General features: G+C 51.8%; 1 protein-coding gene across 1 annotated transcript in view; it reads right to left on the bottom strand.

Annotated features, from left to right (window-relative positions):
- Window positions 1–27,889, bottom strand: part of LOC118007274 (arf-GAP with SH3 domain, ANK repeat and PH domain-containing protein 2-like) — a 119,253-nt gene that overhangs the window by 6,178 nt on the left and 85,186 nt on the right. Inside the window, 10 exon segments of the mRNA XM_035000258.1 lie at window positions 1,842–1,998; window positions 5,868–5,898; window positions 5,900–6,121; window positions 8,156–8,269; window positions 9,522–9,589; window positions 10,451–10,566; window positions 12,273–12,358; window positions 13,698–13,887; window positions 19,081–19,175; window positions 26,480–26,613. Of these exon segments, the coding sequence (XP_034856149.1) occupies window positions 1,842–1,998; window positions 5,868–5,898; window positions 5,900–6,121; window positions 8,156–8,269; window positions 9,522–9,589; window positions 10,451–10,566; window positions 12,273–12,358; window positions 13,698–13,887; window positions 19,081–19,175; window positions 26,480–26,613 (1,213 nt within the window).

The following is a 27,889-nucleotide window of genomic DNA, read 5'->3' as shown; positions in this document are numbered from 1 at the left end:
TGGCCAGAGGCGCCCCTACCCAGTCGCTCCCTCAGGAAGTAACCCTGGGCCCGGGAGATAAAGAACTGAAGGATGTAGTTTCTTTTTTTTTTTTTTCTTTTTTTTTAAAGATTTTATTTATTTATTTGAGACAGAGAGAATGAGAGAGACAGAGAGCACATGAGAGGGGGGAGGGTCAGAGGGAGAAGCAGACTCCCCGCCGAGCAGGGAGCCCGATGCGGGACTCGATCCCGGGACTCCAGGATCATGACCTGAGCCGAAGGCAGTGGCTTAACCAACTGAGCCACCCAGGCGCCCTGAAGGATGTCGTTTCTATCCTGAAAGACTCCATCATCTACCTGGTGGCATGGATGAAAAAAGACCCGCCCTGGGGAGTCAGGGCCTCAGCAGGGACAGGAGGCCTGACAGGGTGTGCCTGAGGGGGCAAGGCAGGCAGCTGCCTGGCGGGCCAGTGAGAGCACCCCAGCAGGGTGAAGAAGACCTCCATGGGGGACCCCAGATCTCAGCAGGGAGAGGAAAGGTGGAGGCAGGGATGGGAGCCAGATTTCTCACCACTGGAAAAGGGAGTAAGGAGCACAGAGAGGGAGAGGATGAGAATGAACCCTGTGGTGTTTTGAAAATACTGCCCCAAATTCTTTCCCGAGATCTGGAGTCTGTGACCACTCTGTGCTCCTGCACCGTCCCCACCTCAACCCTGACCAGTGACATTCTCCAGGGCTGTGCCTATTTCTTGGGACTCGTTCTTGGCCCAGCCACCATGATTTGAGGAAGCCCTCACCACACGGAGAGGCCTCGTACGGTAAGTACTCCAGCCAACAGCGTCAGCCAACAGCCAGCACCAACCACCAGACGCGCGGAGTGGAGAGGGGTTATGAGCCCTTCGCCTATGAGTCACTTTCTGTGTCGAACCATCCCAGCCTCTGAGACTTTTCAGTTAGGGCCCCAGGTATTGTGGAGAAAAAGACAAGCTATCCTCACTGTGCTAATCCAAATTCCTGACACAGTCTGGGAGCATAATAAAACGGTTGTGTCTTGGTATGGTTTGCAACGGGAGATAGTGTGAACTCATGGATTTCAAGACGAGATAGAAATACAGAGATAAATGTGTTCATAAATGTGTATCTACACGGATGGTCACCTAGGCATATACGTGTGTGTATCCCCGGTCCTGACCACTCAGAGGGCCTGCCTGGGAGCAGCGACCCTCCGAGAGCAATGAGCACACAAAGCACTCAGATCTTGGCTTCTAAGTATCACTGCCACTAAATGAAACCATTTTCCAGCTTGAGACCATGAACTAGATCCCTCTTGGTAAAGGATGTTCTATGGACAAATGGCAAACCTTGAATGGGGTCTGAGGTTTGGAAGGTAGTCATGTGTATTTGTTAATTTTCTGACTGTGTGGCCGTATCGTGTTGATGCAGGAGAACATCCTAGTTTGTAGGAAATATACGCCCCACACTGCAGAGGGTGCATATAAGCAAGATAACCTTGTGAGTGGGCAACAAATTGAACCTAGAGGCCTAGCATCTTGACTTTAATTCCCAAAACCCAATGTCTGTACTAAACAGAAGTCTAAATTCATTATGTGGATATAAGGTACACATTTGTGTGAAATTTTTACAGTTTAAAAATTCTTGGTAAGTTATTTTTAAGACACTTGACCCTGATGAATTACTTAGGTGACACCTGGGCTCTAATGTTATGTGGAGATTTCAAATGTTTGTACAGAAATTTCAGCAGATGAAGTAATGGGGCCACTGGCACTTGGAACCTTGAATGCAAGAAGCAAGAATGGCAATTCGGCCAGGCCCTGCTGGGGGGTGCTGGAAGACGGTTACCCGGGAGCAGGCCTCTTCTGGGGGAGGCGGCTGGGTGGTGGGGGCGGGGCTTTGCTCAGTGGGATCCCAGGCTGGGCCGGCTTGCTCTGCTGGCTCAAGGCTTCTATCACACTGGGCGTTTTTGCTACTGGAGGGGGCGGAGTGGGAGCCAGGGGATCTGTGAAAAGAGAAAAGGAGAGGAATACAGAGGGTCAGACTTCGTCACATCCCCAGCCTTCTCACCAGAGGCTCTTCTGGTAAGGGCTTTTTTTTTTTTCCTAATGGTGATTTCAAGAGGGAAAACACCCTCCTTTCATTGTAGATTTTTAGAAAACCGTATTGGCAGGGAGTCCTTCCAAGCCTCAAGTTAGGATTAAAACGTTTCTATGAGCCTGTGAGGATCTTCCTCTGTGGGGAAGCCACCTTGAGACCTGGAGAGACAGCAGCAGGAGGCTGAAGCTGGGGCTGGGGTCTTGGCCCAGTCCCACCCCCGGTGAGCTGGGTCCTCAGCTGACCCATGGGTCCTACCCATTTCCCCAGGCTTCCAGCAGGTCAATCTGAGACAGCCTGTAAAGAACTAACTCTGTAAAGGCTCCACAATCTCTGAGGGGAGCAGGGCAAAGAGGTTATTATTTATTTACAGACTCGGAGGCTGAGGCTCAAAGTGACGTGCTTTCCCCAAAAGTTAGAGAGTTGGTAAGACAGGGAGCTGGGCCCTGAGCCCCTGGCTCCTTTACCAGCTTCCCCCTCTCTAACAAACATTCATGCTGCTCCCAAATACCCAGGGTCCTCATGCCCCATCCTCGTTGAGGCCGAAGCCACGCTCAGGACAGGACGGGGGACACCCACGGAACCTTCCAGGGCCTCCAGCGCACGCACACGTGGCACTTTCTGCAGCTGGAGCTGGGCTGCTGCTTAGGTTAAAAATCGCAGGAACAACCTGGGTACAACTCAGTGCTCTCAAAGCCTGCCCCTCAGGCTGGAGCTCCTCCCTCCCACAGCCCACGCAGAGCAGGAAGGAGACAGGCTCAGGGCTTGCCCCACTGATCCAGTAAAGACATTCCTCCCCCCCAGCCCCCTCCCCTAGGCCCTGGGCCTTTCACCCACGTGTTGACATTGAAGAAGAACACATACCAGATCACATCCACATGACTGTGCCCAAATACTGAGAACCACCAAATGGCCAGAGGAAATGAAGCCCTGGGCTGGTGCATGAAAGGAAGGAATGTTGCTCAGGTGCTCGGGAAGACAGAGGAGGAGAGTGTGTGAGCCCCCCCCGGGCGGGATGCGGGACAGACAGGAGTCTGCAGCTGGGGAGGGCGGCTGGAGGAGTTGGTAGGGGTGGTGGGGGGGGGGACACACAGGGCTGGGCTCCTGGCAGCCTCTGCCTGTGGGCATGCGGCTTCGCAGCTCTCCCCACGTGGCTGCCAAAAGCACCCCCCAGCCATCCAGATCCAAGAGCCCACTGGCAAGAAAGGAAAAAGGAGAAAACGTACTGGTAGATGTCACACGGAGAGGGGGCAGCGGTGGATGGATAGCTGGCGGATCTGACGAAGATCGCTGCCTGCTTGCACCGTCCACACTTACAGAGTTTGTCTTCCACAGGGCAGTAGCGGAGGAGGCTGTCTGAACTGCACACGCACGCACATGCACACGCACGCACATGCACACGCACGCACATGCACATGCACGCACACGCACACGCACAGAACAAAAACAGAAACAGAACACTGCATTACTGATCCCCTCTCTCAGAAAATGGTAAATATGACCCTTCTAGAACAGCGCTAAGACCACAAACAGAATCCTCATTTTTTAAGAAACTTTTGTCTCTGGCATCTGGACGAAAGAGACTTACACACACCAGACCAAGGATGCTTCTGGGAAAATTACCAGCTGGTTTTCATAACCTTACAGATTTTCTTTCTCAAATATAAATACTGTTTGAAGAGGAAACCGAATAACCACCGTGACATGTCCTGAGCCCTGCACTCAGGTTCTGGAACGTCTGCTTGCCTCTCCCCGCTCCCTAAGTCCTCCCGTGGCTGTGTGAGTGTCACTGCCTGGCCCAGGGGAGCACCTGTTCTCAGAGCACAAGGAGAGAAGGGTGCAGACCAGAAACAGGTGACGGGCTCCCCACCTCCTGCAAACATTCCTGGCTAAAAGTCAGCACACATGACACCCATGGGGCGCAGCTGACACACACAGGGGAGCCAGCACAGCCTCCGTCACCATCTCTGCCCCCACAGAGCTCCGTGCACAGGGGGTAACCACACAGGGGGCCAGGCCTGGGGAGGAATGCAGGCTGTGGACGACGTCTGCCCTGGTGCGGGCCATGCAATGCTGACTCCCTTTGCTGTCTGTTGTGCGGGGACTCCCTGCTGGGCCAGGTGTGGGCTAGACTGAGAACCAGAGGGACTCTCTGGGGGGCTACAGGGAAGAAGGACAATCTACACCGTCAAAGGAGGACATGAAGCTAACTACAGGAACAGTCCAAAAAAAAAAAAGAAAGAAAGAAAGAAGTCAGAAAAAATCCCAAACCATCTCATTCTAAGACTTTAGGAAAGCAAAAGCAAAAAAAAAAAAAAAAGATGAAGTTTTCCTTTTACATGCCCAACAGAGCAAAATAAAATCCTCCCATGACACACAAGTCAGTAAAAGCCATTAATGGGGTGGAGGTGACCAAACCATTTTAGCTCCGGCCTTACAAAATTAATACCCGCACACAGAATACGGGAGGAGGCTGGGGAGACAAGAGGCCCCACGAGGACCCGACCATGGGCCCCTCCCAGCCAGGGCAAGGAGGTGACAGGGAGGAGGGCAGCTGTGGGGCCTGGTCTTGCAGCTTCTCTCCTGCGCAGGAAGCGCCCCCTCGAGCCTGGGGGCGGCACTGCCTGGGGTGTGGGCACGCAGGGGCCGTGGGCTCTGTCGGGGAGGTGAGGCCACTGTTTCCGGGACCTGCCGGGTAGCACCTGCTCTCCTCTCGGGGACTCACTCCTGGGGGTGCGATTCAGTGACCTAGACGACAGGCCCCCGTCAGCCTTCTCTGGCCTCCCTGAGGGATCCCCCTGGGTGCTGGGGGCAGGGCCCCATGGGGGGTGAGGCACAGGGCCAGCTGACGGCAGCTGCCGCGCTCACTCCCACAGCCAGGCCACGACCGTCGCTCACACCCCCTCCCGGAGAGCAGACACAGCACCACTGCACCGTGGGACCTCCTTCTGGACCAGCAGCCCAAGGCAGCCACCGTGCCCAGACACCACACCCCGCGGGGCTCTGTCCCCCCCTCCCATGGGATGCCCTCTGGAGGCCACTGGCCAGGAGCTGCGCTGGCCACTTGCCGGACCTGCCTTCAAGGAGCAGAATGGCCAGCTGGCCTTCAGTCCTGGGACGATCACTTAACTTTTGGGGGCCTCAGTTTCCATTTTCATAAAAATAAAAACCAGCATCTGTTGAGTCCAACTCATTCTGTTGGGACCAAGCGATTAAGGTAAGCAGAGCAAGCTTTGGCCCTTAAGGCATTGGTTGGACCCACGGGATTATTTTGTATTTTTACGATGAGGTTGAGTATCCTTCCCCAAATTAGCATCTTTTTATCCTTCGTTTCATGGGGATCACAGAGATAAAAAATAATCACAGGCACCACAAGCTGGCTGAATGGGGACTGGGCGAAAGGAAACGGGTAAGAATGAAGGTGGGTGAGTGGTAAAAGCAAAGAGAAAAGGAACAGGAAGAAGGTCTGCAGGAAAGTGTCACAGGACCAGCATCACAAGCTGAGCCACCCACCTCAAGCCTGCCCGGGTGGGGTCCCCGCACTCCCCACGAGACACAGATGCCACACCTCTACCCAGAACAAGGATCAAGTCAGATGCTCTATCACCATCCAGAACCCTAAGAATGAAGAGCTCCTTTAGGAGGCCAACAACTCTAAGACAAAAAAAAAAAGACCCCAAATGTCATCTAGCAGGGAGCAAAGCAACCATAAACTTGCCAAAGCAAAAACCAAATCATGCCCTTCATGCGCTGGCAGGAGCTACAGCAGGTCAGTACCTTTGGCAACGTTCCGTGGGGGTAGTGGGGGGGGCGCTGGCAGTGCTGGGGGCCGCAGGCTGGGTGGGAGGCGGGCTGCCACTGAGGATCGCGCCGTACGTCTCGTTCTGCAAGATGCTGGGCACAAAGCTCCTCTGCTTGTCCTTGGCCAGGCTGGCGGCATCTCTGGCCAAAGATGCAGCATTAGACTGCAGCTGGTTGGAGCCCAGCTGGTAGAAGCTGACGGGCCGGTCCTCTCGCCGACTGGGGCTGGGCTGCAGAGGGGTGGGAAATGCACACACGCTGACCTCTCGGTCACAGCGTCCGGTCTACCGGTGACCACCCCATGCACACCACTGCCACAGGGGCTCTCAGTTGTTACATGAGAGCCGCAAGATTTGAAAGTTACTCTTACCATGTCTCTTCATGGAGACATGCCCCACCCCCAAAAGCCATGATTTATAATTTACAATTCTCCATTCTGGAAAGGATTGAAAACATAGGCTGTTTCACCTTTACTAGCCAGAGTTATCTTAACCTAGATCTGCGTTTTCACTGCATTTCCTGTTTGTAAACACATTTTCAGCTGAGCACCCAGTTGCAATCAATCCCCAACAGCTAGGCAGCAAATTCAGGGGAGATCAATGTTTTCTTCCCTAATGAACTGAAGTCTCAAGATTCCTCTAACTCAGGGGTCAGCAAACCATGGCCCGTGGGCCACCACCGGTCTTTATAAATAAAGTTTTATTAGAACACAATCATGCCTGGTCATTTACATATTGTCTATGGCTGCTTTCAAGCCACCCTGGCACATCTGAGTAGTTGCGGTAAAGATGGTGATATTTTAGGCCCACGAGCCTGCAATATTTATTATTTGGCCCTTTTGGGTTGCTGACCCTTGCTCCCCATGAAATCAGGACTCAGGTAAACCAGATCTAATTCATTTCTAATACCAGCTTCATTATAAGAGCTACGATCTTGAGCAACCACCTTAGCCTTGCTGACCCTCTTTCTCATCTCTTCAGTGGGTGAACTTGGCTTCTCTAGCACAATGCCCAGAGCTCAGCAGGTACAGTACTGGCTGTCGTACCCCCCGCCCCTCACAGGACCACCCACAAGGGGAAGAGCTAGCGGCTCACAGCGGCCAGTCAAGGCTCTGGCCAACCCAATGGCTCAAACTCAGCTCAGCTACGCAGAACTTGATGGCTAGTTCTCTTCACACATATTTTAAATTCAACAAAGCCCATGGCTGTATCATACCCACCTCCGCTGGAAACAGAGAGTGGGAGGAGGCGTGTGAGCACTTGCTGTCATACTTTTACTGGGACTGTATGACCTGCTGTGTCATACTACTCTGACGTGTGGACTCGCCCTGGGGCCCATGTTTCCGATCTTTTTTTAGGGTGGGTAAGTATAACATTAGTCAGCTCTTCTTACTAGGACACCATTTTATAGCTAACTCAGTGGAGAAGTTTCCTAGTCTAAGAAATAGTAAGTGTGGATGTTAACTGCTCCACGAACAAGGATAGTCAAGGAGGTTTTGGAAATGCCATAGATGTATATAATCAGACATCCTCAGTGCACATCAGGACATTCAAGTCCTACAATAAAAATAGGACACTTTATATGGCGTTCCCCACGAATTTCCTGGCAGCTAGGAGTGTGGGCTCTGGAGTCAGTCTGCTGGAGTCTGACTCTGCTCTGAGACCCGCGTGAAGGTAGTAACCTGCCGGGGGGGGCCCCCAACTGTGCAAGACAGAGTGTCATGAGCAGGGAGCTGGACTCGGAGGCCAGCGCCCTCCGTCTGGCCTCAAGCTGGTCTAAACACTGGCTTCACTGTGGCTGAGTCAACTGATCAACCTCTCCTGAAGCTTCCATGATCCCATCTGATAAAGGAAAAAGCTGGACCCAGAGCTCTAACGGTCATTTAATTCTAGTTAAGGTTTTAAAGATCAACTAGGTGAACATGCCCTGTGATACTGGGGACCCCTGGCTCTTTCCCACATCCACGGTGCGAGGGCTTCCTCAAAATCCCACTGGAAACAGAGGCCCCCCCATATCTTTTCATCTGAGGAGCTGATGATGAGCACACAAGTTAACGTCCCTTTAAATCAACATGCGCAGGAGCTGGGAGACCAGCGGCGCTTGCGGGAAGGGCAAAACCAAACAGCTACTGAGATCAATGGAAGCCCAGAGTTAACTCTGCTTTTTGTACAAAACCACTTTCTGCCCTGATTATACCCTAGGCTCCACAGTGTCGGAGCGAAGCGCATCACAACACTCCGGGCGTCCTGCAGCCTGGCACTGACCTGCAATTTCTCGTCCACATCGTCATCGCTCTCATCCAGGTCTTCGTGGAGCAGTCGCCACTCGTACTCGACGTGGACGTGAGAGTTAAACCTCCCACATAAGGCCTGGGTCAGCTGAGAAGAGGAAGGGCTGTGAGGCGGGCACCCACGGGCAGTGGTGGGAGGGGGGAAGAGGGGAGGCAGAGTCCCTCTGGGTTGAGGCCAGCCGACTGAAACCCCCCTCCCTACCTCACCGAGGACCTTGAAACTCAAACCTCGAAACTCCCATTTAGTGCTCTGTAACCTGTAAAGTGCTGTGTGCAGGCGAGGGCTATTCGAGATCTAAAGGCTAATGGTTGGCCTGCAGGTGCTGACAGGCACACACAGGAGCAAACTCAACAGAGGACAATGCACGTGTCCACTAACTGTTAACCCAACCAGTCTTGGCCCACACGAGAGATTATGGCCCACAGAAAAAGGATGTGAATGAGTGTTTTCGCAATTCTTTCAAGGAAGGTAAATACCCAATTCCATGTTAGATCCACAGGAGAGAAGCGAATTCATTAGATTCAGTGGGTGTCCTAGCACATTAGCCCTTAATTTCCTCCACAGCCAGAGTGTAGCTGTGTGACTTTGGGCAAGTCCCTTAACCCTTCTGTGCCTGTTTCCTCATCTGTAAAATAGGGGTAGCAGAAGCAACCATGTCATAAGGTAGCTATCCAGATTAAATTAGTGGATATGAAGTACTGAGAACAGCACCTCTTACTCATCTCACACTTGCATAGCATTTAGTAGTAGTTCTATTTATTGAGCACTCACTGAGTGTCGCCCAGTGCAATGCTAATTCTTGCAACAACCTTGTGAACTGGTGTAACGGACTCCACCTTACGAATAAGCAGACAGTGGGAGAGCTGGCATTGGCGTGACTTCCCCAGGTCACGGTGGGAGCCCCTACGCTGCCTGACCCTGTGGGCTCTGTCTGCTGGCCACACTGCCTCTTCTAGAACAGGACAGGAAAAGACGGTGCAGAACAATCCAAATGACTTGGGGCTGGGGAACAGAGTACGCACACCCGCTGTGGATGCTGCTATAAGGGGAAGAGCTAGCGGCTCACAGACTCGAGAGAAGGGCCAGAGCTGCGGCGGCCCGATCTCTGCTCCACTTGCCCCAGGTGACGCCACGTGTCCAACCAGCAAATTCCGACTTGTGTTCCAAGCGTCACTACGAGGGGGCTGGTCCCCTCCTCTCAAAAGACTCCCCGAGTACACTTCCTCCTGGTTGTCCGCTCTAGGGTCCAAATGTGGGAAGACCCTCCTCCCAGAGGGCAGGGCCCCTCCCCGGCCCAGGCAGGGCGACTTCACTCCGTCCGCGCCGGAGGGAGACTCACCAGCTCCTCGCAGTGCTCGTGCCTGAGGCGTTTGGCGATGTCCAGTGGCGTCTCTCCGGACTCGTTGGCTAAAAGGCAGGGCAACACAAGGAGGCGTTACGGCAAAAACAAGCAAAGGTCTGACATCAAGAGGCAGTTAAAAGAAGATACAGGGAGGCAGCACCAAGTGACACTGAGCATGACTAATGAGATGCACAGCGTGGAGCAGGGAGGCTGACTGGTCTTCCAGTCCTACAGAACTGCAGCAGCGTGTGGTCGGCGAGATTTTAAAGACTGCGCTAACCAACCTCCTTCTCAGCAGTCTGTAAATCTGAAATTCTGTATTTTCTTCCAAATAAGCCTCCATCAACAAGGTTTGGTTATCAATTAAAAAGAAAGAAAGAAAGAAAGAAACTTGGCTCAAGCAGGTGTGTGCCTCCTTTCTGTTCTCTGCTCTCTGTTCAATGGTTCTTCAAAAACACTTCCTCACAACGCCATCACGGCTGCCTGCCCTCAGGCAGCTGCCAGTGCATCAGGGTCCCCCGGTAGAGGGAGGGATGAAGGCCCAGGAGCTCAGGGTCCCCCGAGGAGGAGACTCGCTGACTCCCCACCGCCCCGTAAACCTTCCACCCAGAGCCGGGAAGGGGTTAAGCCTGATCCTGGCTGGGGGTTCTGAGGAGGGGGGCAAGATGCCCCAAGCCTTGTTCAAGGTCACCTCAGCACGAGCGGCATCTGCAGGGCCTGCGCTCTGCCTCTCACAACCATACGGCGCCTGCCCGTGACGCAAGGCCTACGTCCCGGATGGCGGGAAACCGCTGACAGACACGGGAGGAGAGGCCCCCCGCCTCCCGAGGGCAGGACTTGGGTCCCCTTGGCCGACAGGAGCCCAGCACCTGGACCCTTCCCCGCAGCAGCGCGGGGCCTGCGCACAGCCGGGCCCGGGGCCTCACCGGTCTCGATGGAGGCCTTCCCGCGCAGGAGGAGCTTGAGGCACTCGGCGTTGTCCGTCAGGCAGCAGTAGTGCAAGGCGGTGCTGCCCTTCCCCGTCTGTTTGTCCAGGTTCCCGCTGACCAACAACAGGGGCAGAGGGAGGGAGAGACGGGTGAGTCACGGGCCGGGGCCTGGGCCCGTGAGCAGGGCAGGCCAGGAACCAGCGCGCGGGGCATTGGGCGCTGCCGGGACGGGGCGGCTGAGGCGCTCGGGCTGAGGCCGGCAGGACCCGGCGACAGCAGCAGGGAAGGCCAGAGCGAGGTGCCTGTGCGGCTGCTGTGGGGGTGGGGGGTGCTGGCTGCCTCCTCCAGGGCCGCCCTGAACCACGAAGCACGGCATCCCTCCCGCTTCTCCATCAGCGCCCGGAGGCTGAAGGGTGTGGGCCTCAGGAAGCCGGTGTGACTTGCCATCCTGTCCCACAGAAGGACGGGGGAGCCTTTTCTCCTCATATTGTTGACACTGTTGACAGGAAGCGAAAAGAGCCACCTTTCCAAAGCCCAGAATGTGCAAACGCCTCTGCGTCTGCGGGCCCCGGGCTGCCCCGAAAACAGCCAAAGCGGCGATCGTGAGATTTCGAAAGTCCTTCTAGCGCAAAACAAGACCGGACTGCTGCACTCCTCCGACAAAGCCACCCAGCCCACCGGCGGAGGCAGCCCTGAAACACGGCTGTCCTGAGCAGGAGGGACAGGGAGGGGGCTCTGTGGGCCCTGGAAGGACGGATGGGGGGCAGCTCTCATCGAGACAGAACCTGCTACACTTTCAGGGTGCAAACGAGCCTCATCTTCTGATCTCTCCCCTCTTCCTGCTGCCCTCCTTCCACGCTAGAAGAAATCAGGATTTCCCTTCTCACGCTCCAAGAGACTACGCTGAGGAGGACTGGCGTCCCCGAGCTGTCTCATCCACTGTCCACGGAGCCACCGTGACGCGCGAGGCGCTGGGTGGGCATTCCGGCTCCAACAGAGCGCGGCTTCCACAGAGTCCCGCAAACTGCTGACCTGCCCCCAGCTGCTCTACCTCTGGCCATTTCTTGCCCCCCCAGGAACAGCAGGGGAAGGCCGAAAGGCAAAATATGACCTTGCTTTTGCACGGTGGAATTTTCCACTCCGTTTGGGGCAATTTCAGGGGCTTTTGACCAGCACCTCCCCCTCCACACACATGATCAGGGAGTCAAGGTACACTGTGACGGGTCTTCATGGTTGGCCTGCTGCCCCAGGCGGGCGATGCACCAAACAACAGGACCGTGGACACACATTCTTTAAAGGAAACTTCTAATTAAAAAACAGAAACAACTTTTCAAACCAAACAAAATGCCCACAACCCAGTGATGCAGTTTACAATCTCAGCTTAGGCGGGTGGCCCAAGTACGGATCTTTTATGTGTCCCTTTTACTCTCCCCACTGCTCAGGGCACCTGCCTGGGTCTAGTGAGACACTTGAGGGACAAGCGTGGGGACGGGTCTGTGCACACAGGGTGGTGGGATTCACAGACAGTCTGCCCTCCAGGGCCCAGAATTCAGATGTATTGACCTGGTATCTCCGGAGTCCCAGACTCTAGAAGATGGGTCTTGCAGATACCAAGAAGGGTCTCTGTCCTCACACTCTAGGGCTTTTTTGGGACTATGCTGGAATACCCCACTCCTGGCGGTTTTTTCCGGTCCCACGGTTCGTGTTCAGGCCTGGGAAAATCCCAGCACCTTGGCCACATAATGAGGCCGGAACCTGATCCTTCCTTGGAAACACCAAGGAACAAAACAAAACGCTCCCCTAATTTTAGAACACCTACCTGTTCTGAACTAAAAAGTCTACAATGTGGAGAGAAGTCCGGTCCACCGATCTGACTGCAAGATGGAGGGCAGTTTCATCTGGCTCCTGAAGACCAAACAGAAACATTGCAGAATTCCAAGAGGAGCATTCAGTTTTGTGTCCAATGTGAGTGAAATCGTGTCTCTCTCTTCTGAAAGCCTTTTATTCTTTCTTTCAAAACATTAATCTCTAAGATATATGGCCCCTTCAGTCTCCTGGGGAAACTCTGCCCTTGGCAACCTGCAATTTGGAGACTGGTCTTCCTTCCTCCACAGGAAGTAATAAGAAATTCAGGGGTTTCATCTCAGAGTCCCCCAATCTCTAGGTCCCTATCCCTGCACCAACAATATGTAAGGGGGGGCCCTTTTGTTCAAAGACACCAGGAGGATTCCCCAGGCCTCTTGTATGCAGTCTCTGATACCGGTGTTCACGGTTTCCATTCTATACTTACGGATAGGGCCATCAGTGCTAATGCCCAGACTGCCTTCAGTTTATACTAGGGGACACCGGACACCACTGCCTTTTCTGAACGTGAGTTCTGGCAGGTGGGGGAGGACAGACCAGATGGCGGTTGTCTCGGGCAGGTGGGTGGGCAAGAGAGCTGGAGGCAAAGGAAATATCCATGCAACAGGGAACATGAGGCGAAGAGGGAGGTGCCCCACTCCACCTGTCCAGCCAGCCAGGGCCACCCCCCTGTCCTCTGGCCGCGGCACAGCTCTGAGCTGAGCATGCTCTGCCCTGGGCCACCTGGGCTTGACTTTTCTCTCTCTTAAACACGGAATATCAGGCTCCATATAATGTGTGCTCGGGCTGCTAAGGGTTAACAGCCAGCACCCTGCGCCTTCATCATGACAGTAAGGTTTCAAGGGAATGTGTTGTGTGTGTCACGAGGTCACCCATGGAAGAGTATTAGGATATATGCCAACCCTTGACACTGGTAACCGGTTTCCTGTGGACTCGATCCTGACAGGAAGATCCCACCCCACCTTTAGACCTCACCCTCTCAACAAGGTTCTCCCAGAAAACTGGGCGATGTCTCTCTTCTCCCCTTTCCTCAGGGAGGAGGGCACAGGGGAGGGAGCAGCTGAGGGGCTCTCCTTCCCAGGGCGGCCCCAGCAGCTGCTACTGAAAGTTTGGATCCCTGCTCACCAGAGACAGGACCTCTCTCAGGTTGCTCGGGTTCCTGAGAAGATGCTCCCTCCCCCCAGGGACTGGCCTTTCCTTCCAGGGCTGGCATTCTATTTTTGGCTTAAGAATAAAGCACCAATTTCTTCCCCAGAACTCAATGCTATCTTCTTTCAGAGATCTATACTACTTTTTCAGCATTTCTGATGATACTGCCTTGCCACTTCCCCACCCCCCCACTTTCTTTTCTTTCTTTAAAAGGAGCAGACCACACCCTTACATGTCCGTTGGCCAGTGGGATTTTTTCTGTAAGATCCACACCGTCAGCATACGCTTGGAGTAATCCAAAAATATCTCTTGTTTTGACAGCCTCACAAAGGCTGTGAAGTTTTGCTGCATTATCCGCATGCCTTTTCCTTGCATATTTCCTCTCGATGTACTTGGCAGTAATGTAGTCCTTTCTGGCATTCCTGAAATCAAGCATAATTGCCTTGTAAACGATTAAGGGCCTCTATTCAAACATATCGAACCTTCATTCTGGAACAATTTTTAAAAGTCCTGCCCACACCCTCCTTGTGGGAAGCGCTGGGGTGTAGGAAGGGGGCCGCTGTGTGACCATGCAGCGTCTACGTCCAGTGACACCCAGAGCCCTTTTAAGAAGCACTGACATCTTCCAGTTTCCAACCCAAGAGGCCTCAAGGCCCGGGGCAGGGTGCCTGGGCCTTACTCAGGGGCTAACGGTAGCTGGCCAGGTCAGGCAGACTGGGAGGCCCTCCGCAAAGGTGAAGATGCTATCTCCTCAGTCATGGGCACCGCGCCTGGCAGGAAAAGCATGCACCATATGTCTGATGAACCAGAACAAACTGGCAGTCTCTGCGCTCCATTTTCTGGCCTTCCTGTGGCACAGTGTTCGCAGACTCTACCTCCCGACAGAGCACGGAGTGGTGGCAACTCTGAGAAGCCAAAGGCAGCATGGGTTCAAATCCCGCCCCCACCACACTGACGGTGTATCTGGGACAAGCATCCTATCCCTGGAGGCCCCAAGTCTTATCTGTGCAAGTATGTACCCCACACCCTCGTGGAACTGTGACAAGTAGGTGAACTGACATTTGCAGGACACGCGGTAGGTCCTTTTAGGACCCTAGAACTTGCTGATGAACTTCAAAGATAGAGAGCAAGAAAAACAGTAGTTCCTGTGTCAGGAGGACTCTCCATATTTTACTCCAATGGCCTTAACAAGTTACCGCGGAATAAAAGACGTGGACAGGATTTTTGAGAGGCACAGTGAATAATGCTAAGTTCCCTGTGGCCACCAGGTGAGAAGTGTCAGGAAGCAACCCAGAAACCCATCAGCTGATGAATGGACAAACAAAATGTGGTCTCTCCACACAGCCAGACAAGGGAACAAAGTACCGACACAGGCTGCAGCATGGATGAGCCCTGAAAACATTACTCGAAGTCAAAGAAGCCACACGAGGCCACACACGCTATGATCCTGCATAAACAGGATGCCCAGAAGAGGCCAATCTGTGGAGACATAAGGTAGATTAGCAGGGCCTGGGGGAGGGGGGGGCAGTGCCAGTTAATAGGTGCGGGGTTTTGTTTTGGGGGGATGAAAATGTTCTAAAATTGTAGTGATGGGGCGCCTGGGTGGCTCAGTCGGTTAAGTGTCTGCCCTCAGCTAGGGTCATGATCTCGGGGTCCTGGGATGGAGTCCCGCATCGGGCTCCCTGCTCAGCGGGGAGTCTGCTTCTCCCTCTGCCTCTGCCTCTGCCCCCCCACCCCCGGCTTGTGCTCTCTCGCTCTCTCTCTCAAATAGACAAAATCTTTAAAGTAAAATAAAATTGTGGTGATGGATGCACACTCTGTGAACATGCTGAACAATACTGAATTTACATTTAAATGGGTGAACTGTATGGTATGTGAATTATATTTCAATAAAGCTGTGAAAAAAAAGCATGTCAGAGAAAACAAAATTCCACCGACAATACAAAAACTTAACTTTAGCCAACAGACGTAGAGAGACACAGGGAGAATAGCACCACAGGATCAATGCCCTTGGCTCCCTTCTGGAAACTACTCTTTCCGGAAAGTGAAGTGCCCTGCAATTTCAAAAAGCTGGGCAGGGGAGGCTGAAGGAACAGCCAGGGCCTGGTGGTCGGCTCGGAGCGCCCGGGCTCAAGGTCAGATGGCTGCTCAGACCCGCTCTGCCTGTCGAGGGCACCGTGGGCAAGCCCCTCCGGAGACCCCACCTGCTCACAGGGCTGCTGCAGGTTACATGAGAGAGCACATTCTAGAAACAGCATTCTAGAAACACCAGCATGGAACCAAGGGGCTCGTAGTGCCAAGTGGAACCTGGTCTGCTCTTCTCAGCTCAGGCACTGCTCCCTCCCATCCTGCTGCCAGGGCTGTGCCAACCGCCTCTGCTGTCGCCACCAGTCACCGAGCCCCTCCGGTCAGCACCCCAGGGCCCGGGCTGCAGTGCCCCAGGGCCGGGAGCGAGCAGGCCAACTCCAGGCTCTGTCCGAGAGGGTAGCAGGGGCTTCACTCCTCACTGCTGACGACCTGACCTAAGACATCCACGGCCTGGGTGCTTGTAAAGTGCAGACTGCGTGAACTGTGCTAACCAATGTATGTGCGTCGCCTCACAAACCCTTACAGAGAAGTAAACTGAAGTCTACGGAGGGACATAAGATTCTGTTTCCTCACGCAGCGGGCAGGTTCCCTGAGGGGGCCTCCTAGCACAGTGTGGCGCACAGAGAGCTGCTCAGTGACCTTCTGGGCTTGACGGTGTGCTCTACCTGACAACGATTCAAATTCTATGGGTCTCCTATGATGGGTGGTTGGACTAGACAGCTTTCAAGTTTTAGGGAGTTTCAATAATCCTTGTGGGACAATCACCAAGGTGACCTCCCCTGCCTCCCTTGGAAGGAGCTAGAGAGATATTGGCCCCTTTACTTGTTTTTTAATGTATTATGGGCTCTGCGTCCCCTGAAGGTCATTCCTACACAAGCCCCAAACCAGACCTGCTTTAGGCACCACCACGCTCCACGGCTTTGTGGGGGAAGTTCACTCTGCCGGCGCCATCCCCTCCCCACCTCTTGCTTTTTAGAGAAAAGCAGTGAACTGACAACGCTTTTGGCACGTGTTTAGGACAGGTTTCTTGTACTTCTGAAGGATGGGCCTGTGTAAGGGTCCTGAATCACAGGAGGAGCAGTGGGCCTCCGTAAGCAGACATTAATCTGCCTGCTTCCCCCCTTCCACCTATTTCTCTCTCTGCATACCCCCCCAAATCCAAAATCTGGGATTCACAGGCCACTACAGGGTCTTCAGCTTCCCTTTCAACAGATTTATCTGCAGATGGTGTGTTCTGCTGAGATAAAGCCAGCAACAGTACATGCCTTCTCATGTGCAAGTAAAGTATCAGCTTATTTAAGTAGCCACAGAGCTGGGACTTCATCTTTGACTCGTTGATTCATTAAATATGTACTAAACCACCACAAGCAACATGTTGTGGCAGAAAATACAAAAGTAAGGAAGATGCAATTTATTAGAGAAATGGGTATCGATACTCCAGTATGGTAGAAAGTGGGATGAAAGGTTTTAAAACTGAGCCAAATGCTACGGGAGCAGAGAGCCCAGCAGTTAATTTCACCTGAGCAGGTATGAAAGCGGGCGGCATTTTGCCATCACACTGGCCATCCACCCTCATTTTGGGGGGGGGGAGGGCTAAACTTCCTTTTCATTTGTGCCAAGGTTGGGGGGGGTGTCTAAACGCAGACAATATGTTTATATTGAAGGATTCGAAGCAGATAGTGCTCATTTTTTAGAATCATCTAACCCCAGAATAAACAAATTCTCTGCTTTTTATAAAGGACCCCTGATACTTGGAAGAAATTATTTATCATATGCTTTGTTCAAAATTGATCAACGTTACAGCATTTCAGGAGACTGGTACCTTCTCTTTGAGTGCAGGTATTAATTAGACTAAATAAATGTGCCATACCGGACCATGGAGTTTCCTTTACTCAACAGGATCTTTTAGCTACCCTAGGAAAAGCTGGCTCACCTCTGGGTAACTCTCTAGTTGAAACCTAAATTGCAAGGACCCTAAGTTTCCGGGGTCTGTGGGATCAGTGTGTAGCATTCACATTGCCTCTACCACCCACACCCACGGCGAGCGGAGTTGCCAACACCACCAAAGTGCATGTGTCACCTCACCATCCCATTGATGACCGGCCCGACGGCTCTGTGAGCAGTGGAGTGTGATCCCCTGCTTATGTTAGAGAAGAGGGCTCTGAGAAGCTAGCAAGCCTGCCCAGGTCCCACCATCAAGGAAGGGCTGGATTTCCAGGTCCGGGTAAGAATACAGATTTGGAACTCAGGTCTTCACCCAGAGAGGACAACAGCCTCGTGCCTGGTGTCCAATCTCACAGAACTGCTACAGCACGAACATTTGCTACAGAACTCCAACATGAATCAACTCTAATCCAACACCAACCAAACGCTCATCTCAGATACCGATACCTGATGGCCACGGGCTGGGTTCATGCCCTTAGATGTCTATGCTGTCTTACTACATGGAGTTACCTCACCTCAATGCAAAAGAACACAGATCCTACAATCTCAGCTTGCCAAAGACACATCCCAACAAACGGGCTACAAACACCGAAGCTCTCAGCTTCCGCCACAGGCCTGTACACGGCCTCCCATGTGTCAAAGCTCTCTTCAAGCACAGCTCACTGTCCTCACCCAATGTCCTTCGGGAGGACCTCTGCCATCAATTCCCTCCCACGCTTCTTCCAAAGGCAGTGCTGTCTCTGTAAATGAATTTTCCTACTCTCTCTTATCACATTTTCCTCATTTCCTCCTCTCCTGCTGGAACACTTGGATCCAGACTCACCACTCGAATGCAGGTGCTGTGTCCTCACTGCCCTGCAGACACCTTCCTTCCTTCCATCTGCCCCACTCTGCATCGCAACAGAGCAGTGACCAGCCAGCCCCCAGCCGCCTGGAGCAGACGGGCCAGCCGCTGCCCTGACCTGCTGCCCTTCCATCCACCTCTCCCTCTCAACAACCAGTGTGATCTGGGTGATTTATGCTTTGTTTGATAAGACTGGCAGGAAAATCTCCTATAAGCTCTGCTTCATCAGGCCAGCGGATGCACCATGAGGCACAAAAGCTTCTCGGTCAGGTTTTGTGTCAACAGTAAAACAAAACCAAAAAAACTCTTGTTGAAGGAAACACACTCCACATTTGCAAGGACCCTGGGAAAGAAAATGATACGTAGTCATGTATCTATGACAACTAACCCTCCCAGTGGCTGAGAATTTATGCGGAGAGAAGGGGAGAGAGAAGTCCCCTGAGGCAGAAGCGAGGGGGTACCCACACGCCACCAGCAAGGGCGACACTCGTGTCCTCCTTTCCAGAGAGCGAGCATCGGCCAAAGCTGCCTTCCTGTGGTTTCTTCCTAAGAAAACCAGCCACACCAAATTTTTATTTGGATACCCAAAAAGGTGACTTACACAAAAACACCCAGGCTGATTTATTCCCTAAAGAAGCACCACTGAGATACCCCAAGCTTGTTATTCTCCTGTCTCTCGGGGCTCAGGTACAAGGCCAATCTTTGCTCAGAAAACTAGAACAGCCAGTTTCATACTTACATGTCACTGCCCGGGTTGGGTTTGACCGAGTCTTCAGCTGGAAGGCAACACTCCATAATCTCATTAAAGCCTGCGTTCCCAATATTCTTGGCAAGCTGCAAAAACAGAAGTCTATTTCAGGGTACTCAATTATTAATCCATTCCACTGCTACACACTACTCATGCATCTGATGATTTATTTAATGGCCACTAAGAAATAGAGCAATAAAGTGGCTTGCCGTTAATAAAGATGGATAAAACTCAAACCCCAAAGGTACCCATAAAACCAGAGATAAGAAGCAGCACGTCTATTACAGAGAAGTGTTCTCATAAAATGTCCCCTGGATAGAGTACCTAGATGGACAGGAAGAAGCAGTAACCTGGTCCAACGTCAGTTTTCCTCCTTACCCACGCCCCCAAAAGCTCAAGCTCCAAGTGAAATGGATCTAATAAGATCTATTTACGCCAGCAAGGAGGTGTCTCTGATACAGTGGAGTGGGTGCTGGGCCAGGAAGCCAAGACTTGGGATTAAATCACGGTTCAATTTTCTGGTTTTGTGACCACACACAAGTCAGTTTCCCTGAGTTTCGATTTTTCGTCAGTAAAATGGGGATGACACCTGCCTTGCTGGGTTGTAATAATAATAAATTGGGACAATTTAGGTGAAAGCATTCTATAAACTGAAGCACTAAAAATGTATTTGTTCCAAATGTAAGGTCCCCACTCGACAATCAGCCTTTTTATTTGTCAAAAATTAAATGAACACATTTTAGTTAATGCTTATTGAATCCTCGGCACTATGCTCGATGCAGCAGAGAGGAAGACAAAGGTCACGGCTTGTCTTAGACCAGCTACCCTGACGGTATGGTGACTGGCATCTCCTGAATGGATGCACAAACTCTGAGTGATCAGGAGCTACTTAAAAGCAGGGGTTTAATCATCATGTCCCAGCATCCAGCCCAGCACCTGACCGAGATTAGCTTCTTCCATGTTTAATGAAACAAAACTGAGTGGGAGCACCTAGCACAGGGCTTTGGAGAGAGGAGGTATTTTAACTTCCGTGTTGAAAATGGCACAATGGGGGGCGGGGGGGCAGGGGGGGCTCTGCTACTTCTACTCTCGAGGAGTGACGTGGACACAGGGTAACCACAGAGGTTCTGGGAGGTAAGGCTGCTGCTTGAGCAGCCTCTTCTCTTTCCGAGGCAGCAGACTGGAAGGAGCGGCCAAAGGGATCTGAGTTAGATGAGGTCGAACCTTCTGGTGGCAAGTAACATGACACAGTGAAATAGGATTGTGAGGGAGGCCGAAGGACAGGGGACATGCGTCAGCTTATAACTTCGTGATGAGCCTTCCTAATTTTACCGTCCTTGGTAAGTGAACAAGGCATCCTAGATGGCCTGAAGCACCAAGCACTAACCGACCCCACCTGGGTCCCTAGTCCTGGAATGGTGGTCTCAAGCCATTGTCAGGTGACAAAACCCCAGGGCCTCGCCGCCGTTTCCCCAAGAATGAGGCTGATGGTCAACCATGTCAGCTGACAGCACCGACGTACCAAGGAGTCAACGCCTACAATGGATTTCTCAGATCGTCAGTGACAGATCCAGGACTGAACCTCGGGATCAGACCCCTGTTTAGAGCCAGCCATGCTCTCACAACCCATCTTTCACTATAATGTGGACACCGTCCCCTCGCCAAGCACCATCGTTTTCAGAAGGTAAGTGACAGAAAAGCCACAGCACCCCTCTGTGTGCGAGGGGCCCACATGCCTCCGAGTCTGTGGTAGGCAGATGGGAGGGGGCGTGAGGAGGAGAATTCCCTGGGAATCAGAAAGCTGCCTCCCTTCTGCTTGGACTTGGCTAGTTTACCAGGGGACAGCTGGTCCAGGGAGCCACCATATCCATGCGTCACACTCGTCCAATGCAGAGAAATGTGCCGCCTCACAGTTTTGCCAAGTTCCAGCGAATATTTCAGCCTGCAAAGAACTCCTTTAGAATCATCAACAAAAGCAAAGCATTTGCAGATGGAGGCTGCAGGGTCATGTCAAGAAAATGTGGGTCCCAGCAGGCCTCGTGGGCAGAAGCCAAGGAAGCAGGAAGCCTGGTGGGAAGCAGCCCCCAACACTCCCAGAGGACTTTGAGGGCGACACCGAGCAGACACAGGGTCAGATCAGATCTAGGAGGGTCTGAAGTGCCACATCACTCAGCAAAGCAAATGCTAGCCCCTACTCAGTCCGCAAACGCACACTGAGTCCTTGGGCATGCTGGGCGCTGAGCATGAGACCCGACCCTGCTTGGAGAGAGCTCAGTCTAACGAGAGGGATGTTGACAGAAAGAGATGCCCAGTGCTGAGGGCTGGGAAAGAAGTCTGTGCTGAGCACAATGAGTGAGGAGACAACAGGTGTACATCAGCAGGGCAGTTGCCTGGTCAAGACGCCGGCTTTACCCCACTTGCCTTGCGGGGAACCCTGCATGCCTCCCCCTCACTGCATGGAAGCACCTGAGCACGGGGACTTGGGAGTCCCACATTCCTGCAGATCTGTAGCACCTACCCGTGCAGGGTCCACGGAGCCAGAGAGAGGCCTTAGATGTTATCTGGAAATTGTGTTTAGAGTTTGGGGTGAGGATGTGGAAAACCTCCTGCCTGTTTTCATGTTTCCAGGTGGAGGGAGATCTACTCTTCTGACATTTTTCCCTGTTTTTATGCCCCTCAACGGGAGGAATGGACAAATGAGAGAAAGAACTTCCCTGAGAGAGGGCCTTAGCCCAGCTGTACCCAGAGAATGCCACACTGGGGGCGGTGGGCTCCTCCTGTCCGGAGCCTGGGGGCTGTTGTTACCTCACGTGTGAACCTGGTCAACCAATCTGGCTTCTCTCAGTAACAAAGCAGACTTTTGGGCCGCTCCCATCCCAGCAGTATGGAAGGCCAGAGGGCATGACACACCGTTAATGTTCAAATGGGTAAAGGCCCAGGGAAGTGAGGGCACTGGACCCCAGCAGGCAGAGCCAAGAAATGCTGTGAGCTCGCAATTCTGACCTCCAAAAAAGGAGTGGCTTTCATTCAGTGCCAGGTGAAACAGCGCTTCCAACTGCAAGGTAGCTGTCAGTCTCCACGGGCCTCCCTCTCCCCATGCTCTCCTTCAGACCGGGCGGTCAGCGGGCCGCCTCTCCACTGAACAGCTTGTTAACAACCTCTTGAGAAGGGAGGCAGGACAAAGTCAGGGAGCACAGGCCCCTGACTGCTCCGTGCATGAACCTTTAGGATGCGCAGAGCATTGTGTCAGCAATATGTGCTCCTGAGCTTCCTGACCCTGCTCTTCAATTTGATGGAAAAGATTTTAAAATTACTGACCCCACTTCAATTTCATAATATCAAATTTTCCTTTATTAATTTCAAAGGTCATATGATGTCAAATGGATCATTTGATACAAGGACATTAGTACCAATGGTACTGTTTTACATATGAAATGAAAATCAACGCTGAAATGATGACCTATGTTAGGGAGAAAGTTTACCTTCCCCAAATCTATGTTTACCAGGAGATTTCTGAAAGCAGGTTTGCTTTAAAATCGAAGGATAGCAAGCAGTGTGTGCTGGAGTATCAGTTCAAATGACATGACTTCCTAGAACTAATTGGTACCTTCACATACCCAGTTTCTCTCTGCTGAGTAAGACATGATTCTAAAAGCAGGTGGAGGGAAGAAAAGATAACTGCTAGCCAGCCACCTTCACAGATGCCGTTGAAATCCACTCAGTTAATATGGAAACCAAGCATGCTCTGAACCCAAAATATATAAAAAAAGGAAATGGTGACATTGCCACAGCATACCATCCAAGGGAACTGTGGGCAAACCTGAGACCAGAAAATAACTCACGGAATTAAGCAAAAAAATTTTTATCATGAAGAATATGGTGAGGCCATATGGGAGAACAGGAGCGACATTCTACGTGGCAAGCATCTGTTTAGGAGCACCATGCCAGCCAGAGAATGAAAATCCCCACTCATCACAGCACACCTCCCTGAGATATGAGCTCTAGGACTGATTCACCTCAAGGACAGAGAATCACTGAGCCTGTAAAGCAGTTTTGCCCAGGACATTCCCACGGAGACGCTGGGAAGTTACTTTCCAGTTCTCCCTCTTAATAGGGTGCAAAGAAGTTTAATCAACATTTGCTGCACAAGAACACATACCATGATGAACAACTCAACCAAACACCCTGAGGTCACCGCTCCGCACATCCTAAAGGTTCATGCACGGAGCAGACAACCAGAGTGGAATCTCCCTGTGGATTCACACACAAGGACATGTGGATCATTCTTCCGAAAGGATTTAAAGTCATCTTGGAAAATAAGGAGAGCTAATCCTTCACAGTGCTTACGATGTGCCAGACATAATTCTAAACACACACACAGAGACATCTATGTGTCAAGCCTTCAGGAGATCCTCTGTGCAAGCATCCAACTGTCTACACAGAACAAAAGAACCTGGATACTTTAGAAAGGCTTGACTTCATAGGGGCACCTGGCTGGCTCCGTCGGTTAAGTGTCCAACTCTTGATTTCGGGCTGAGGTTGTGATCTCAAGGTCTTGGGCTTCATGTTGGAAGCCTGCTTGAGATTCTCCTTCTCCCTCTGCCCCTCCCCACTGTTCAAGCTCTCTCTCTAAAATAAATCTTTAAAAAATACGTAAATAAAATCTTTCAAAAAAAGGGCTTGAACTCATGTTTTATAAATGAATCCTAACCCAACACACGCTGTCCATGCAGCGCTTGACTTCTCAGCTGCGCAGTAAGGGTTCAGGACAGGATGTCGGGCCCACCGTCCTGGTACGCAGTGGGTGGAGTTGGGGAGATGCCCACCTCCAGTGAGCAACCACACAAGCAGAGTTGAGGGGCAAGCGGAGGGTGGGAGTGAACCTCGCAAAATTCGGGGCCCTTTTCCCTCTGTTTTTCTTTTTTCTTTTTTGAAGGTTTTCTTTCTTTATTTGACAGAGAGAGACAGATTAAGCACAAGCAGGAGGAGTGGCAGAGGGAGAGGGAGAAGCAGACTCCCCGCTCAGCAGGAGCCCGATGTGGGGCTCGATCCCAGCACCCTGGGATCATGACCTGAGCTGAGGGCAGATGCTTGACCGACTGAGCCACGCAGGTGCCCCATCCCTCTGTTTTTCTGTAACCATGAGGGAGAGTCTGGAACTATGGCAGAGGTCAGGGTCTAGAAATACCTGCAGATATTAAATAAGCAGGCTCTGCCTGACGGCTCCATCAGGGCTAACAGCCGGCCAAACAAACTCCCGGGAACATTTGCTGACAGAGGCCCTGGGAGAGAGAGACCAAGATTCGAACCCAGTATCAGAAGCCACCTCATCATTTCACTGAGATGTAAACATCTTCCCTTCCACCTTCCTTGGCCTTTTCCTGTCTAGTGGGCAAGAGTCTCATGAAGACCATCAGCTGAGGTTTTGAGACACGTTTAAGCAGGCGTAACAGATGTGCTGGGGTCAGGCTCCTACCAGCTCGTGATTGCCATTAGTAAAACTACATTATATAAACTCACAGTTACATAAATTATATTGAAAACAAAGTAAGCGTCAAAACTCATCACTTCTGAGTCATTTTACTACTGTTTCTGAAGTCACTGAGGACCGCCGTTTGGAGGCAGACCCCCCATAGGAGGGTATGTTACCAAGCACCTCTTTCGCACCACACAGTCGGTAACTCGCACTGGTTACTCAGACGGCGCAGATTTGACAAAAAGGTCATGGTGGGAGTACTGACATCACGCGGAGAGACTGTTCAACATTTGCTGGGGACGGGGATGGGGAGGGGCGGCAGCCACGCTTGCATGCTCAGCACGCGGCAAGACGCGCCCCCACAAAGGCCGGTTGATGTCCCGGGCTCCTCAGAGGTTAAGTTCGAGCTCTGGGATCAGATGAAAGGGCCCCGTCCCCAATCTGGCACTTCAGTAACCACATAACCTTGGGCACGTTATAACATTCTAAGCCTCAGTTCCTCCTTTGTAAAGTGGGGATAAATACCAAGGTCATTGGTTGTCGTGAAGGGCAAATGAGCTAATATATACCAAGTGCTCTGTGAAGGGCCTCGTACAAAATAAGCAATTATTATTTCACCAAAAATCACTGAACACTTCCCACTGTCTTGAGAAAACCAGCAACGGCAATACAGCAACTGCCAGAGTTTACCAGAGAATTCGTGCTTCTCTGAAAACAGACTGTGGGAATCTCAAATCTACGCCACCATCAGCTGCCCAGGATACCACCCCCTGGACACATGCAGCTCTAAGACGTGGGTGGAATGCACCATGACATCGACAATAACCACACTGTGGAACCAAGGATACACTGCTGGAGTCCTGCCGAGTCTAGCTTAGTTCTAAACTTGACGTCATCAGGGATGTGACTCACCAGGAGACCAGAATTCACTCTAGTTTCTCCCAACTTTGTGTTTCAAGACCATAAAGGAATCCTCTGGAAAGACTGGAAGGATTTGACAAGATAGTACAAAATGCATTCGAAGTTCAGACACACTGGTTCTACAGCAGTCATCAATAAAATGCACAGCTCCTTGAGAGGTATATTGACCACAATCATTGATTTTCTGTCAAGACTACCGCTCTTTTCATTACAATCAACGGCAATCTGCAACCACTTAATGTTCACTGTCCAATGCCCAGCTACGCCAAGTGTTTCTAACACCGCTTACCACCAGCAATTACAGACTCTGAAAACAGTTCACAAAAGCTCCATTTTAGGTGGCCTCGAAACACCTAGTGTGATGTGCCTTTTCCTCAGTGGGGCCAGTCTCAAAACTCTGGACGTTACATGACAGAAAATGCTTCAGCCTCCCAGGATCAATGTACATCGCACTGCATGGCTTATGTGTTATCACCGAACCAAGAATGAAAGCCTTCCTTAGAAACAAAGGCAGTAAAAGCAAAGACCAGTGTCTCCCCGAAAGGGCGACAGTAAGGGCCCGAGGAAAAGAGCACTGAAGGCTTGAGCCGAGTGGTGACCACAGACTTGGCAGGAATCTGCGGGGGACTCGGGGAACACGTCCTCGACTGTCTCTGGGCTCGGCGTTCCGCGTGTGGTTAAGGAATGGGGTGAGCTAAACTGCACCACCATCCTAGTCCACGATCCTACAACAGTCGCAGCCCTCCTTTCTGTTTTACTTCACTTGATTTGTTTAAGAACCAAGTTTAATAACAAAAAGTGCCCTCACTACCAATAGCCAAGAAGGAGGAATCATCACTGAGGTTCTAATTGCCCAAACCCATCTGGAAAAAATCAACAACCATCAGCCCAATGGAATTTCAAGAAACCAAAATGGATTTGAATGCCAACATGAAAACTCAGCTTTCAGCTCATTCATCATTTCCATTTCAAAATCAAGGATCTGAGAATTACCAGCAGCTCAGATGTTCCTAAGACATCTAACGTGAGGGACTGCATCCTCGAATAGTGAACCCCGAGCTCCCGGTGGATTCCAGAGCACTCAATGCAGGTCAGGATGCCCAGATTGGTGGAAAGCCATGTAGGATCTGCCAAAGAGAACAGGGAAAATTGGAGCTTGCAGTAAGTAGCGGGCCGGGGTCACAACATTTGTCCTGTAGGGCTACTGCACGTGGAGTTTTGAGCACGAGCGTTTTCTCAATCCTTGACACAAGCCAGAGCTCTCATTCACCGTTCACTCTGCATTAGCACTGCACACAACACACACACACATGCACGTGTCTGCTCTCCGTCCTCTTCCCATCCCTCCATTTCCTTACGCATTTGTCTCGACCACCCTTCCATTCATTAAGAACTCCCCAGTGACAGGCGTTGTGAACACGCGGGACGCAGTGCCCTCTAGTGGGCACAGGTCTCTGAGGGGTGTCCTGAGCATCGACCATGCCCATCGCCAACCTTGGTCAGAGCAGCAGAGAAAAACCGCCACAGTCTAGTGCCAGATGGGGAACAGACTTACAATGTGTCTCTATGTTCGCACAACATTAACGGTACCGCTAGAGAGCACCTACTACGTGCTGATGCCATACTGTGTGCTCAGCACTTCAGGGGCAGCAGGAAGAGTTCTGATCGTAAGAGCTTTGGAAATTGCGGAGACTGACACAGAATCCTTCATTCAGCACATACAAGAGCGCCAGCAGGCGAACAGGTCAGGTGTCTACACAGTGCTCAGCAAGGAGAAGGGCCTTACTGGGGCGGGGGGGGGGGCTACACGGCCTCCCTACCTGTGCCGAGGCCCAAGGCCATGCCAGTGCCCCGTCAACATGCTGCTCAGAGCAGTTACTTACCCCCTGAGGCATCCTACTATGCGCTGGCCACACGGCAGACACTCAAGACCTGCCTGACAGATGAAAGCTAGCCTGAAAATGGGGCATTCAAAATAAAGCCTACTCGAGGTACCTTATCACGGCCAGTAAGTACCATTCTCTTTCGAACCACCTGCTGCCCTTGGAAACTCACAGCAGGGAAACAGCATAACCTGGGTCACGAGATCACAGTCAAGTTCTTTTTTTAAATGTTTAATTATAAAAAACTTTAGCCGTTAGGAAATACTTCTGGGCATCTGTGTTTTCACTTCTACCCTATCGGCTGTATCACGCTCTCACACGCTCTCCGCAGGTAGGAGTGTGTTTCGACTACTTTGTACCAAGTTTCACGTCACCCACCCTGCAGCGTTTGCAAACAGAAATGTACAAAGCTTTGACTTCTTTACCGAAGCGGTTTAAAAGTCCAAGTGCTGCACTGTCCTCATCTTTTCTTAAGAAAAAGCACGGTTCACTACTTACCACTCCCTACCTCGTCTCCTGC

Source organism: Mirounga leonina, unplaced genomic scaffold (genome assembly GCF_011800145.1).
Source record: "Mirounga leonina isolate KUSES-001 unplaced genomic scaffold, KU_Mleo_1.0 Mir_117, whole genome shotgun sequence".
NCBI lineage: Eukaryota > Metazoa > Chordata > Mammalia > Carnivora > Phocidae > Mirounga > Mirounga leonina.
Note: the sequence above shows the minus strand (reverse complement) of the source record. Positions and strands in the feature narration are given on the sequence as shown.